The sequence below is a fragment of the Littorina saxatilis genome, linkage group LG14, assembly GCF_037325665.1.
Source record: "Littorina saxatilis isolate snail1 linkage group LG14, US_GU_Lsax_2.0, whole genome shotgun sequence".
Lineage (NCBI taxonomy): Eukaryota > Metazoa > Mollusca > Gastropoda > Littorinimorpha > Littorinidae > Littorina > Littorina saxatilis.
In genome coordinates, this window is record NC_090258.1 from 27,439,080 (window position 1) to 27,454,799 (window position 15,720).

Sequence of the window (15,720 nt, forward strand, 5' to 3'; positions counted from 1 at the left end):
CAGGCTGACACGTATTTAGCAATCTAAACTGGACCAGACATCGAAGATAACACAGATTGTTGGAACTTTCAGTATCAAACCACAATAAAACCTGAAAACGTATGTCACACTGAAAAAGACGCAGACGAAAATAGAAAAGAATCGTCCAAATAATTCTCACCCTAGAGTTTCGCACACATAACATGCGCATGACCTCGCGGTGACCCGAGGTGGCTGCATAGCAAAGCGGTGACATGCCAGTGTCAGAGGTCGCATTGACATCGGCCCCGAACTCCAAGAGGAGAGCCACCATGTCGGAGAAACCCTCCCTGGCCGCCACGCACAAGAGGGGAGAGTTGTTGTAGAACTCGGTCCGCACGTTGGGGTTGCCTCCCGCGAGCAGTATCAGACGACTCACCTGTAACCACGGAAACATACATAAGAGAAATGCAAAGTAAATTTACTGAATTCTTAAATGCATGCAAATGGATTTTGGACTTGTATTTTAACTGCAGATGAATGGCCAGGTACTGTTGTTTTTTTATCCGACGTACTCTATACATGCTTGAAGCATTTGTTTCATTGATCAAAGTACAAACTTGCTCTCTATGTGACCACGTCTAAGTGGAAAAGCAAACATTCTCCGAGATGATGAAGTTTTCTATGTCTATACTGAAGTACATACAGTTATAGCAAACAACTGTAACTGAGTCTGACAGACGAAGAAAACTACAAGAGCAGTATATGCGTTCAGATCATATGCCGATATGGAGTGTCATCTTCCAGAGTGCAGACTTTACTAAAATAGGTTTTAGGAACAGAACAGTCATATTATATGTGGGAGTAAAGGACCCCTTGACTGTGAACACCTGCAAACTTATGTCACAGACACTATCCATAATTTAACACACTAACCTTGGGAAAGAACACATTTCAGTGACCTTGACAACCCACTGACCTTGACATTGGGAGAGAAGCCATTTCAGTGACCTTGACAACTTGCTGACCGTGACATTGAGAAAGACATTTCAGTGACCTTGACAACCCACTGACCTTGACATTGGGAGAGAAGCCATTTCAGTGACCTTGACAACTTACTGACCGTGACATTGAGAAAGACATTTCAGTGACCTTGACAACCCACTGACCTTGACATTGGGAGAGAAGACGTTGCGGTGCGTGACCAAGGCCTGTGACAGACTGTGTGAGCTGAGACACATCCAGTAGGCCTGCATGTCGCGAGACGAGTAGCCTCGCTGCCGCCCCATGCTCTTGTAGATGTGCGCCTTGAGGATGTGGTGACCTAGTTCCATCGTCTTGTCCGCAGGCAGGGGGGCGCTCACCCGCGACAGGCGAAAAGCCATCAGGGCGTGTCCCAGTCTGTGGAAGAAGAGTCAGAATGATTAATGTCTGTGTGAAATGATGCTGATGCATGAAGCCAGAGTTTGTTTTAATACAGGAAACGTTACGAGATCTTTTCAGATTTAGACTAGGCACATGCTCTCGTAAAAACAGTTGGGCGCACCCTTTCAGATGTGACCAGACTTTGACATTGGGATAAGACCATCCCTCCACTTGGTCACATATAAAAACTGAACAGCCTTGGTAAAGATTTTTGTTGTGATCAATTAATTTCTCATAAAGCCACTGGTTGCATATTTAACAAATTATTTCATCCAACAAATTTCCACCGGGCAAATACTGCGCAACCAGGCTGTTCATTGCTGGTATGTGACCAAGTGGAAGGATCCAGGTCTTATCCCATGTCTAAGCCTAGCCTGAGATCTGTGATGGTAACTGAACTACACGTGTACGGAAGAAGGAGTATGTGTGCCCTTATAAAGGCACACAAGTGACATTCCACACACGATCTCAAATCTGGCCAGATATGCCGGTGTAACACGAAATTTTTACTCCACGAAAAATGTACTCCGGAGTACAAATTTTGTACGAAATTCTCACTCCGAATACATTTTTCGTACGAGAAAAGAACTCCCCAAGGCACGAAACAATTACTCCCTCCACGAAATGTTTACTCCCCATTTTTTTACTTCCAGTAAAAAATCTCGTACGCGAAAATGGGATGCGGGCGAAGGGATAATGCCAATATGTGATCTCGCGCTAGCCTCCCTCCACTCCTTCCACCACCAAGACTAACAGAGGACAAGGGAGTCAAAATGTTGTACAACTGGCATGGGAAGTTAAATTGCTCTTGTTAGGGTGAAGTAATTAATTCGTTTTTTATTCGTCAGGGGAGTAACATTTGTGTACGAAATGTTAACTCGGAACTCACCTGTCGTGGGGAGCCAATTTCTCGTGTAATGGGGGAGTGCTTTTTTCGTAAAGGGAGTAACATTTTCGTACGAAATTTTTACTCCGGAGTAAAAATCTCGTGGGAGTAATTTTCTCGTGTTACACCGGTCTTGCCCAACAGAATACAGATTCCTTACGCAGAAATTCAATCCGCTTGTATACAAGTTACCAACAGCGTTTTAAGTAAAAGAAGAAACAAATTTTCAAAGTCAGATTGAACATAAGACACAATTTAAGGCAGAAACAAAAACAACGTATAGCAGCTTAATTAATTCACATGTTCATACCATTTTTTAAATTATGTTTCGGGGTTGAATTGAAACTTCACAACATAAACATTAACTTGTGAGAAAAGGGCCACAGTGCACAACAATTAACAAACTTTTCAAAACATCAACGAGAAAACAAGATCAAATAATGTTAAAAATACAAGCTTTTTTCAGCTGAAAATTACAATACAAATGAATACATTAATTATAAATCACAACATGGAGGAAAGCTGTCTTTCTTTTCTTTCTTTTATTTATTTGGTGTTTAACGTCGTTTTCAACCACGAAGGTTATATCGTGACGGGGAAAGGGGGGAGATGGGATAGAACCACTTGTCAATTATTTCTCGTTCACAAAAGCACTAATAAAAAATTTGCTCCCGGGGCTTGCAACGAAGTACAATATGAGACCTGAGCTGTGCTGCAGCAGGTCACTCATAATTGTAGTAACTGTGTATCAACACGCTGGAATGCAGGTGTTAGATGGACGTTACAGGAAGCCACTGAAGCTAACAGTCTGAGTGGATATGTCTGGACCTGGTCAGATAGAGCCATATGAGTGAGTAGCTCTATATTCGTACCTGGGAGACAATGAGCTTATTGTTGAAATGGGAGAGTACTCTGCTTAAAAAGGGGAAACAACTGGTCGGCATCCGCTTCATGTCTGCTTCTCACTGGGGGTGAATTTTAGTGTGATTCAATAACAGCTCTCATCGATGCTGTCACAAACCTTGAAATATATGTGGACTTCTTCTTCGTTCATGGGCTGAAACTCCCACGTATACATTCGTGTTTTCTGCACGAGTGGGTTTTTACGTGTATGGCTGTTTTTACCCCGCCATTTTGGCAGCCATAACTCCGCCTTCGGGGGATATTTGGACAAAAGTCATAGCGATCTCGGTAAAACTTTTTTTTCTCAGTAAGGGCAGTCACTTATTTAATAAACTAAATATATACAAAGAAGAAAAAGTCAGAGTGAAAAGTATAAGGTGTGTCTATAGATCTAACATGCAAGAGGACCTTAAATATCTGACTTCAAATGTTCCATAAATTGACCATAAGATAAACAACTACAAGCCACAAAGCCAACCACCTACCCCTCTCGCAAGAAAAGTAACGTACTTAAAAAGCAGAGGCAATGAAAATAGGACATTTCTGCTCGAAAGTCTTTGAATGTCCTACAGGCACTAATTTAAATAATTATTATTTTTTAAACGGGGGTGTGTGAGAGGTAGGGTGGGCAGGGGAATGTGGGCAGGAGTGGGGTTGAGGTGAACAAGATAGGGAAACATTCAAACAAAAACAGAAAAGGCTGACTTTAACTCAAAAGTTTTGCATTAATCAATGAACGGAAAACGAGGGGTAGCAATACAGCGGTACACACCATTCTGAGGTGACTGCATGTCATAACTGTGCTGTGTTTTCAAGGGGGAGGAGGGTGCAAAGGAGGATAGGGGTGGAAACAACAAAGACGGGATGGGAGAACAAAATAGGGTGGAAAATTGGTCATAATGCCTCAGACTTTACCTCTAAAAGTAAAAACAACAATCCCATAATATATCTGGAATTGTAAAATTACCCTTGCTTTCTCTTATGTTTTCTGTCCTAATTAAGCGACCTCTCAGTCTGGCAGCTTCATCTGATTAAGTTTTAATTACAGGACAGTTGATGACAATCAAGCCCTAGCTCACCTATATGGGAAAACAGATTTACTCTAATCTGCAGAGAACCATATTGCAGATCTCGGAAACGCCTGCAAAACATACACAATGTTACCAGTTCTTGAACACATATTTGTTTCTACCCGCTTCTTGCAAGCTAGGTTCAAGCATTTATAATTTTGGAAAACTCGCAATGGTACACGTTACTTTGCTACGAATTTGAAATTGACAGAGTTAATGTACGCTTGCATGTCTACAGTTGCAATGAACCTATACTTATTTATTTTTCTGAAGTCGTTCCACTATTGTATCACCAAGAAAGCAAGCAAAGCTGCATTCACAAAGGCAAAAACAGAAACTTGAAGCCCAAATAAACAATTATTCAATTCATAAACAGAGGAAAAATAACACAAAAAGCAATAAACATTAGAAATGAACAAAAACAAACGGGTCAAAACTTGACAACAAAAATGTTTGTCTGCATGAAGGATAAAGTCTTAAAAAAGTTGCCAAACTAAGGCTACAAATGCACAATAAAACCTAAACTGCATACTAAAATACTTCATACTCAAAGTGTCTGAAATGTTTAAATGAATAATAGAAAAATATGCAGAGCTCTTCAACTTAGTTCTACTGCTTCTTTTATTCTTCAAAAGAAATGAGCAAAATCCCAAAATATAAAGCAATTAATACTTTGATTAAGAAGCTTGCAAAGTCAAAAGTATAACTAAAAGAAATGAAAATATTCAGTCCTCATTATGCCAAAAGATTATGAAAACTACCAGAAGTAGAAAATCAGCAGCCATGCAAGTTTTTCCTGCCATAAATGTTCCAGTAATTTAGTATGCAGCAGCCTCCAAATCTCCAAAAGTCTGGCAACATTCCGCTCAAAGAGAAAAGCAAGTTTTGGTTCCACATTCCATTCCAAGTTTAAAGCTTACACAATCTGATAACACCGTTCTCACCTGTAGTCAAATTCGGCACTGCTGCTTTGCGGAAATGAACCAAAGAAAACAGAAAGAGAGCTGAGGTCCACAACAAATGGAACAGAAACAACTGAGATGTTCCACCAAACACTAACAGCAACAGTGCATGAAAACGGAGAAATGAGTAGAAATTGAAACACCTAAAATGATACACGAAACACAAACAATAACAGTGAAAACGGAGAAACGAGTTTGATTGACAAGCGAACAAAGACATGTATACATGTACTAGTGTACACAAACTGATGATACATAAATGAATGAACACAAGATGAAAACCACAGTAACAGCGTAACAAATGAAACGCCACAGTAACAAATAAATGTAACAAATGAAACGCCACAGTAACAATTAAATGTAACAAATGAAACGCCACAGTAACAATTAAATGTAACAAATGAAATAAAACAGTCACAGAGTAACAAATCAAATGCAAGCTAGCTAGAAACTCGACTATGGCTCTACATCTGTCCCAGCAAAACTCACAAAAACTCAGCTGTCACTCACAAAATCTGCTGTCCCTCAAAAACTTAGGGTGGTGCTCATTCTTATTGACAAGGCAACAAATGAACAATACTCCATAGCACAAAGATGATCCCTTTTTGAGGTGCTCTACGCGCCACTAAAAGCGTTTTAAAGGCTCAGACTAGCTTTGAAGGTCAAAATACTTTGTAAGCATGAATCTGTACGTTTCATGCTGGTTTGACACTGATTTTACAAGCTGGCCAATCAAAAAATAAAATACAAAATCAGCCAGAGGACTATTTTAAAATGCATACTTTACCATCAAAATCAGCATCTCCTGTCAACCCTGTCTAGCTCTACTGCTGTGCCAAAAACGACTGCCAGTACCTTAGCTATACCCGACCGAGTTCTAGGCCCTCAAACCTAGACGATCACGAACTGGTCAACAAACAAAATGATGCATCCGATTCAACTCCCAACCCCATTTACAAACAATAAACGATGTTCAGAAATAACTCTTCCGGGTTTGTAATGTTTGTGAATGAGTGAATACCCTTGCTTTTAGTGAGACAAATCAGTTCAGAGACATCCTGCTTGCTGCCGCGCGGGCAGAGAAAATGTTCCCTCTTTATCTTCACCGCACTGGCAGCCAAACCCCTCACGCGGAGGTGTTTTCAGACAGGCCAGACACAGGTTGTCCCGGAAGTGAAATAATCCACACGTGCTCCTTGTCCACGTCTTTCAGACACACCCCTCGCTAGTGATTGGCCCGTGGATTGTTTTTTTCACTCAAAAGCAAGGGTAATCACTCTTTCACAACCATTACAAACCCGCCAGACTTATTTCACATGTTCAGGTCTATCGCAAACTACAGAATTCTTTTGTTTCTTAACTTTATCGCAAACTCGTCAAAACCCCTTCCCCTCCAACTCACCGTAGATCACAAAGAAACTTTGGCGTGTCGGCTTCGTCGCGGCGGATCAGCCACTCCCTGAAAGCCGGGTGGAAAAACATGTAGGTGCCGTCGCTGCGCCGGTACAGGAACCCTGACAGCACTGCCATTCTATTGCAAAACTCGTCCCACGCAATGTAGCGTGATGTGTATCCAGAGTTCACCGTCATGAAGATGGTTTCCAGGGAGAGGGGGTAGAGAGCGGCTAAACACGTGCCTAGAATGTTGGAGATACGTTCGAATGCCCTAACACTGGAGAACTTGATGTTGAAATGGAGGAGGAACACTTCCGACACGTTCACGGGGAGGATTTTGTAGTTAGAGCTTTTCATCACCAGGTGTCCGTGTTCGATAAGATCCAGCACGAGTTTGGTATACAGGAAGCACCCTTTGCTCAGCGACTGAACGTGAGAGCAGAATTTCTGCTGCGCAGCGGAGTCGAACTTGCCGTGCAGCGCCACGTTGCTGCGCAGCGCAGGACTGGAGTTGAGGCGATGATGAATGTACTCCTGCATGTCTCGTATCACAGCCTCGCTTCCACCTCCCACCCCACTACCACCACTGCTGCTGTGGCGATCTATAACCACGTGATGAAAGGGCAAAGGTCGCACGATTTCCTGCAGCACACTTTGACACCCCACCACCAGTTTCAACCACGACGGGAACTTGCTGGCGTGCCGCACCAGAAACGAGGCTATCGTGTCGCCATAGTCTGGCTTGTGGAACTCAGCCTCGTTCAGAGAGTCAATGAGAATGAGGCAACTGTCGGAGTGGATTTTTCCGCTGTTTTTCAACGTCCTGAGGGGCTCGAGAATTCCTCGCACCAATGCCACGGACGGATTCTGAACACACTCCCTCATGCTCAACAGCTGCTGTAGTTGTGGATCCTGCAACACAAAGCATTATACTACAGGTGAGTTTTCTGTCCAGGTAAAAAGACAGACAGGAAGACAAGATCATAACGCACAGTGGTGTACCTGCAATGTGAGGCCCATCCAATGAGACGACACACCTCCCATTGTCCCTATTTTCTACTTATCTACACCAAAAATGATTATAAATGCAACCAACCAAACTCAAATCTCGAACAGCATGCACACATGCACCCATCCACGCACAAAAGACACTGACACACACTGTCTTTCTCTCATCTCCCTTTCCTTTTCACACACACACACACACACACACACACACACACACACACACACACACACACACACACTCTTACCCCAATTTCCTACACATCCACTATCTCTCTCTTTCTCCAACTCCTGCTCCCCCCCCTCCCCCACACACACACATCCCTTCCTCACCTGCGTCAACAAATCCCGATAGGCCTGAAGCTGAGGTGCACGTGACAGGTACGCCCCCACACTGTGCACAAAGTCCGGCACCATGCAGGTAACGTTGTGATCCGCCTGACAGACGTGGAACCCCACCACCTGCCGCCCTAAATTCTCCAGCGATGCGTAGCTCAGGTTGCTCACCGAAGCAGAAAGATTTCCTCCCACCCCCCCTCCCCCCACGCTCGTGCTTCCGACCGAAGTTTTTCTCGGTGAAGCGCCTGGGCGGTTGGGGTTTCCGTGGAGGGTTGAGGTCGGGCTGGAATTGAACCCGTTTGCGACACCCTGGGTGTCGGGCAGTTTGGGGTGGTTGTGGCCGGCATTGGAAGAGAGGATTGCGTTGCCTTGGAAACAGCTGTAGGCGATGAGTTGTTCAATTATGGCTGTCTTTCCGCTGCCAACACCGCCGAGAAGAACCACTCCGGGATAGCGGGTAGAGCCTTCACCATTCAGCACCTGCATGTTCAGGGGGCAGAAATTGGGTTTTAAAATCTGTTCAAAATCTTTTTAGACTGCACTGAAATAGCCAGCGTCCTAGTAACCATGTGATGTATCTCTGGATGGTACATTAGCTATGCATGATAAGCCCGTCCTTAATTGAGCCGAAGTCGACTTCGCAAAGTCTTTCTACTGAATATTCAGTTACTTCAACTTAAATTCTTTTCTTCCCTAGGTCCATTACCCGACAACCATTCCCGACTTAATGCAATGTTCACATCCCCAGCCCCCTCCCGTCACCACTCTTTCCCCATCGCTTCTACCCATCAGCCTGACACAAAATATCAGACTCCACCCCAAACCAATTTTGTACATGTACATTTCCTGGTACCTTGACCTGTACTTGTAACAGATTTTCACTTTATTTTCTCTGAAAACTGCACCCACCATTTCCATCTCTCGAAAGACCCACTCGCGTCCCATGAAGAGCGGGCGGCCCTCGGGGTGCGGCACCTCAAAGATGATGGGCTTGAGGTGGAGCTGTGGGGGCCGGATAGGTGTGAAGCGCACTGAAAAACACAGTACAGGCATACGGGTATAAGTACATGTCAGAAAGGTCAAAATCGCACTAAAAAAAAAACCTAAAAAAACCCTAAAAAATCCCATCTACATACAGGTGATTACGTGTAGAAAAATAAATTAAAAAAAACAGAGACGAAAAGCTTTTTAAAACACAGTAAACGATGTAAAATATTTGGTACATGTACTTTTACTTAAAGGTACTGAACTTGTCAAATCCAGGTGCACGGAGCCCCTGGGGCTTTTAGTCATACGTCAGGCAGCTATCCGTTAGAAGAACTACCAAGTTTCCTTGACTTGCACCCAAAGAGTCAAGAACTGCGATTTTTTTACGAATTAATTTCGTACTCGGACCCGGCTGATCTTGGCCTATTTTTGGATCTAAATTTAGATCAGGTAGATCACCACATCATGCACAAAAAGACACGTCACTAGCAAACTATGTCAGATGTCATCATGAGTTTGTGTAAAACAAAATGGAGGCCGGAATCACTCAGTTGAATCGAACTCCGACCAAACACCACGTAATAACTAGGTTAATTTATGCACTCGCGTGAACAAGAAACTGTCGAGCTTCACAGATGTCGTCGTTGGGTAGTTTTGGGTTTGTTTTACTACCATAGGAGGATTTTTGAACTGTAAATGCACTCAGCTGCAACAAAAACGCAAAACAAAGGCTGTGAGCTGCACTGTGCCTTTAAAGAGCAAATAAAAAAAATTCAAAAACTAGCAAAACAAACCAATAAATCATAACCATCACCTAATTATTTCAACCTCTTTTACATACTTCTACAACAAATAATATCACAGCCACCAAATCAACCCAACTCTATCATACTACTTAGGGAGAGACCTGGATGAAGCTAGTCTGACGTATCTCTCACCTCTACCATCAGCGGTGGCGATGGTTGCCCGTGCAGACCTGCGTAAAGATGACCGTCGCTTGCCAAAGAGAGGCAACTCTTCTATTGCACCTGGCATGGAGGCTGAAAGGGGGAAATAACAAACACCAAAAATTGAAAACCACCATGACCGCAAAAGAAAAGACAGAAGAGGAAAATAATAGTGAAAATGTGGCAATGTGAGGATGCCAGTTACTGCGGAGGATTAAGGGCGTTCCCTTTGAAAACAACTGGCATAAAAAGTGGAGGAGAAAAGGGAGCCTTTCTCTGGATGGCCATCACTCCTTTACAAATAAAAAGAAAAAAGAGAAGGATTAGCTAAGGCCAAAAAACAAAAATAGTCTGTTTACGGTAACCCGACCGACCCTATTTTTTCGCGGTTTTTTTTGGCATTTGGGGAAAAAAAAAAAAAAAAAAAAAAAAAAAAATAAAAAAAAATAAAAATATGGTTTTTTGGAAAAAAAAAAAAAAAAAAAAAAATCCCGACCTACCGACCCTATTTTTTGGGCCTATGTTACCGTAAACAGACCTTTTTTTTTTGGGCCTAAGAAAACAAACAAACAACTTCAGCTGGTCTTCAAAGGTCAACCAATTTCCACATTCAATCCTCTCAAAGACAAAAAGACCCCATAAAACAAACAAAAGACCACAATTAAACACCCATAGAACTTCCAATCACTTCCAAGGTGTCTGGGATAGATGACTACCACTGTGCAGCATTAGCTTCTTCTTCTTTTTCTTTGTTCATGGGCTTAGACTCACACGTTCACTTATGTTTTTAGCACAAGTGGATTTTTACGTGTATGACCGTTTTTACCCCGCCATTCAGGCAGCATACGCTGATTTCGGGGGAGGCATGCTGGGTATTTTCGTGTTTCTATAAACCACCGAACTCTGACATGGATTACAGGATCTTTTCAGTGCGCACTTGGTCTTATTTGTGCTTGCGTGTACACACGAAGAGGGTTAAGTCACTAGTAGGTCTGCACATAAGTTGACCTGGGAGATCGGATTAACTAAAATTGGTTATAAAATCAGTGAGATTTGTGACATCCCTTGGGAGACGACGACATCATCATCATCATCATCATTATCATAGTTATCAATTATCATTATCATCATCATACTGTATGAAGTTGCTGTGATGAGTCATATCAATGAATCAATATGAGGCTTATATCGCGCGTATTCCGTGGGTACAGTTCTAAGCGCAGGGATTTTTTAATCTTTTTTAATTTTTTTTAAATTAAAAAAAAAAAAAAAATTTTTTTATTTTTTTTTATGCAATTTATATCACGCACATATTCAAGGCGCAGGGATTTATTTATGCCGTGTGAGATGGAATTTTTTTACACAATACATCACGCATTCACATCGGCCAGCAGATTGCAGCCATTTTGGCGCATATCCTACTTTCAACGGCCTATTATTCCAAGTCACACGGGTATTTTGGTGAACATTTTTAGCTATGCCTATGCAATTTTGCCAGGAAAGACCCTTTTGTCACTCGTGGGATCTTTAACGTGCACACCCCAATGTAGTGTACACGAAGGGACCTCGGTTTTTCGTCTCATCCGAAAGACTAGCACAAGGGGGGAGAAAATTGCTAACGCCCTGACCCAGGGTCGAACTCGCAACCTCTCGCTTCCGAGCGCAAGTGCGTTACCACTCGGCCACCCAGTCCACATATGAGGACTATTTTGATGTACCTGCACTTATCAAAAATACCAAACTATCTGAACTTAACTCTCTCTAACAAACCATCATCATGATGACACTCACTAGTGATGGAATGGGGTCGCTGCGTGGTGGCCTGAGGACTGACGCTGTGTGATGTACTGGTACTCATCAGAGAGACCATGCTGTCCGAACTCATTTCGCGACTGCCGACCGGGTTCAGGCCGGGGTGGTGGTAGGGGGGTTTGGGTATCCCGTACTGCTCACTGCCTGACGACACTGCAAAATGGATATAGATGTTGGTTAAACATCAAAACTTGAAAAAAAACAACAACAAAAAACAAAAAAAAACAACTTGATATAATCAGAGGCAATCTATTGCCTCGCTTGTGTCTTCCCTGTAAGCGGCTCAACATTTTGTCAGATAAGTTTTGTCTAATTAGTGTTTGTCTGTGCACTAAAAGACCGCTGGGTCCATACATCTGTGAATGTCATGTTCTGCTTTGTCAATAATTAAACGTTCCAACAACAACAGCAATTAGTTTCGGTAAATTCTTTATCAAATTTTTGTCAGAGTCTCTGACTTCATCAGGATGGTAAGGATAGATGTTAATCATAATCAGAAATCCAAGAAGAACGCAGAAGAGTTTAGATTTTGCCCCTCTAATAAGTGTTTTCTTCAATATTCTGAGTGAAACAAAACAGGAAACTGGGTGTAGCCTTAAACCTCACAGAGACATGAAACACAAGCTCATAATAGAGAAATGCTTTTCAGGCGGATGTGCTCGGGAGCAAGTCACTGTCGAACTCAACTTGAGACTACATTTAGTGAAAACAGGAGACCAGCATCCCAGGCTTGCAATAGATCAACCAAAATTACAATATTGGAAAGCGAAACTGCATCATAGCATGTGTTACTGTAAAATCAAATCAAAATTAACCAGCCTGAGGTGAATTTTCATTTAGCTAAAATTAACCGCAGTTTATATATAAACTCCACAGATAAAAATATAACCATAAGATATAGCAATTGATTTTACCAATGAGTAGCCTGGAGAAGCCTCCCTTGTCTTTTTGTTTTGGTTTGTCAGTCGTTAAATGTGAATCGTTACTCTGCAGATCTTCTTTTCGTTCTGTCTTCTTTTTTCTGTGTTTAGTGCCTGAGGAAGACCCCAGTGGTCGAAACGTCGCCCTTTGTTATTGGTATCGTCTTCGTCAAACACGTGAGTACAGTATTGTTTGGTCTTTTAATTTACCAGTGAGTGTAGACATGGGGCTGGTGTCGGACAATCCTTTTTCCGGCGTGTTGTCGTTACTGGAGGACAAAGACGACACACTGGTGAACGTCTGATCCGTCTGGTTTGCCATGTGAAGCGGCAGCGTAGAGGGATGATGGGATTGCCGCAAACCGGTGTAACCTGGTTCCGTCTGGTTGGCGGTGCTTGGCGGGATTGGTGGGGGAGCACCGGGGTGGTGCTGAGCGCCATGGAGACGGTCTGTTGGTGCCAGCCGGTCGCCTAGCAACAGCCCCAGTCTCATCATCAGGTCGTTCTGAGCCACGTCAGGGGGTGGAGGCGGTGGGCTGTCCTCACCTGGTGAAAGAGAAGGACAGGTATGTTAATTAAGTCACAGGGTACTAATTGTAATCATGAACAGTACACAAGACATTTGAATAATTTTTCAAATCATGCTTAATTAAAGCATGTCAAAATTGCAGACAACTTTAAAATAAAGTTGACTATGATGAAGGCAAGATGTATAAAGACATCGATCATGAAGACAGAACACTGTACCTGTGAATGTTGTGTTTGGTCCATTACCTCACCTTTCTTGTCTGTTCTTTCAATGTACAGTGGAACCCCCGATTTAAGACTCCCTCCTTTTTAAGACCCCATTGTCTCAGATTTTTGGAGGTCTTAAAAGGGGGGTTCCACTATCCTACGGTAAGTGGGGGATATAGGTAAGTGGGGGATATAGGTGAGTGGGGGATATAGGTAAGTGGGGGATATAGGTGAGTGGGGGATATATATCCGAGTGACGCAACAGCACTATTCATGCACAGACACGATGTACTGAGTCAGCAAAACATTTGCATCTTGCTGTGTTTTATTCTTCGTGATCTTTTCTTCTTCGTGATCTTTTCTCAGCCTAGCATAATGTCCATCTCATCAAAGCAGTGAGCCATAAAGCCAGGACAGTGAAAACTGTGCTAATTAGAAGCGACATGGCCAACCTTGCACAGTGGAACCCCACTTTTAAGACCTAAACAAATCTAAGAAAATTAGGTCTTAAAAGTGGTCGTCTACATTTTTGCTTTTTTTCAATAATCTTATGGTTAGATTTCGCTAAAAAGTTATGTCAGATGAGGAATGAACCATGGGGAAAAAAGTTATAGAAAAAAAATATATGTAAAAAAAGATTTTATTTTTGGGTAGCGTGACTCACGCTTCCAATATTTTGTTTTCTGTTTGAGAACATGTGCTTTGCCTACAAATACTGACCTATCAAATTCCTGTCACTATGCTTATAGCCACGCTCAAACAAGTGCAGCAACAGTTTGACACTGGAGCGCTGTCCACGCTTTTTTTTTAAACGCAAGAAATGCACGGGATATGAGAGGAGTTCTGCGCTTGGCATTTTCCAAATAAGGATATCCTACTATGAGTACTACGCTGGAATACTACAATGAATTTTCAAACAGCTACACTGGCTTCGTCTTTCCTGATCGAAATGGGTGTATTGTTGATAATTGTAGATAATAGACTCTGCATTTTAATGGTCAAATGACGATTTCGGTATAGAAATGTAGACAAGGACCTTTAAAATGAAGGTAAATTTGCAGATGTTAACAGAAAAACTGATAATATAAGTGCATAAGGTTTTTTTAAGGGGGCTGCGATCTTAAAAACCAGGTTCAACTGTACCACCAGTACCTCTACCTTCTTCTGCTTGTACAAATCTTCTGTTCATAGCATCTGCACATTCTCCTACATTAAACTCAAAAAAACGATTTTATTTTTGATGTTGGCAGTCTTGTACTCCCTATTTCCAGGTTCTTCCATCTCCATCTCCCTCTCCATCTCCCTCTCCCCCTCCCTCTCCCTCTCCTCTCTCCCTCACCCTCTCCTTACCTTGCAGCCCAGAGGTAGGTAACTTTTACTTTCCCTCTTTGTGTTTGACAGTTAACCTGCTACCTGTGCAAAACCTGTACCTTGTTAGTTATTACCTCTAACCTGCTACCTGTGCAAAACCTGTACCTTGTTAGTTATTACCTCTAACCTGCTACCTGTGCAAAACCTGTACCTTGTTAGTTATTACCTCTAACCTGCTACCTGTGCAAAACCTGTACCTTGTTAGTTATTACCTCTAACCTGCTACCTGTGCAAAACCTGTACCTTGTTAGTTATTACCTCTAACCTGCTACCTGTGCAAAACCTGTACCTTGTTAGTTATTACCTCTAACCTGCTACCTGTGCAAAACCTGTACCTTGTTAGTTATTACCTCTAACCTGCTACCTGTGAAAAACCTGTACCTTGTTAGTTATTACCTCTAACCTGCTACCTGTGAAAAACCTGTACCTTGTTAGTTATTACCTCTAACCTGCTACCTGTGCAAAACCTGTACCTTGTTAGTTATTACCTCTAACCTGCTACCTGTGCAAAACCTGTACCTTGTTAGTTATTACCTCTAACCTGCTACCTGTGAAAAACCTGTACCTTGTTAGTTATTACCTCTAACCTGCTACCTGTGAAAAACCTGTACCTTGTTAGTTATTACCTCCAGGGAGTGGAGAACAAAATAGAAAGGGACATGTGTTTTTCATTTCCTCTTGCTGTTATAGCCGCAAAGGTGGTGTGGTTGTTTCAGGAAGTCCTGAAATTAGTGTGTGTGTGTGTGTGGTGTGTGTGTGTGTGTGTGTGTGTGTGTGTGTATGTGTGTGTGTGTGTGTGTGGGTGTGTTGGTATGTGAGTGTGTTGGGAGAGTAACAGGAAGGGGTTAGTGACCCGGTGATAATTGTGGTGGTGGTATGTGTTAGAATGGGAGGGGGGGGGGGGGGGGGGGGCTTACAGAGAGAGTAAAAGCCAGGGAATCAGTAGCCTTGAAAATGCCAAATAGGCATGAGTTTTCAATCAAGTGTTAGCATGAGAAACTCAGT

At 42.6% G+C, this 15,720-nt stretch overlaps 1 protein-coding gene across 1 annotated transcript in view; it reads right to left on the reverse strand.

Moving 5' to 3' along the window:
- Positions 1–15,720, reverse strand: part of LOC138946564 (protein TANC2-like) — a 33,287-nt gene that overhangs the window by 13,064 nt on the left and 4,503 nt on the right. The window contains exons 3-11 of the mRNA XM_070318006.1: positions 12,820–13,155; positions 11,669–11,842; positions 9,869–9,970; positions 8,853–8,974; positions 7,938–8,423; positions 6,607–7,511; positions 5,187–5,207; positions 1,128–1,359; positions 161–397 (exon numbers count right to left, since the gene is read on the reverse strand). Coding sequence (XP_070174107.1) covers positions 161–397; positions 1,128–1,359; positions 5,187–5,207; positions 6,607–7,511; positions 7,938–8,423; positions 8,853–8,974; positions 9,869–9,970; positions 11,669–11,842; positions 12,820–13,155 — 2,615 coding nt within the window. The remainder of the gene's footprint in view (positions 1–160; positions 398–1,127; positions 1,360–5,186; positions 5,208–6,606; positions 7,512–7,937; positions 8,424–8,852; positions 8,975–9,868; positions 9,971–11,668; positions 11,843–12,819; positions 13,156–15,720) is intronic.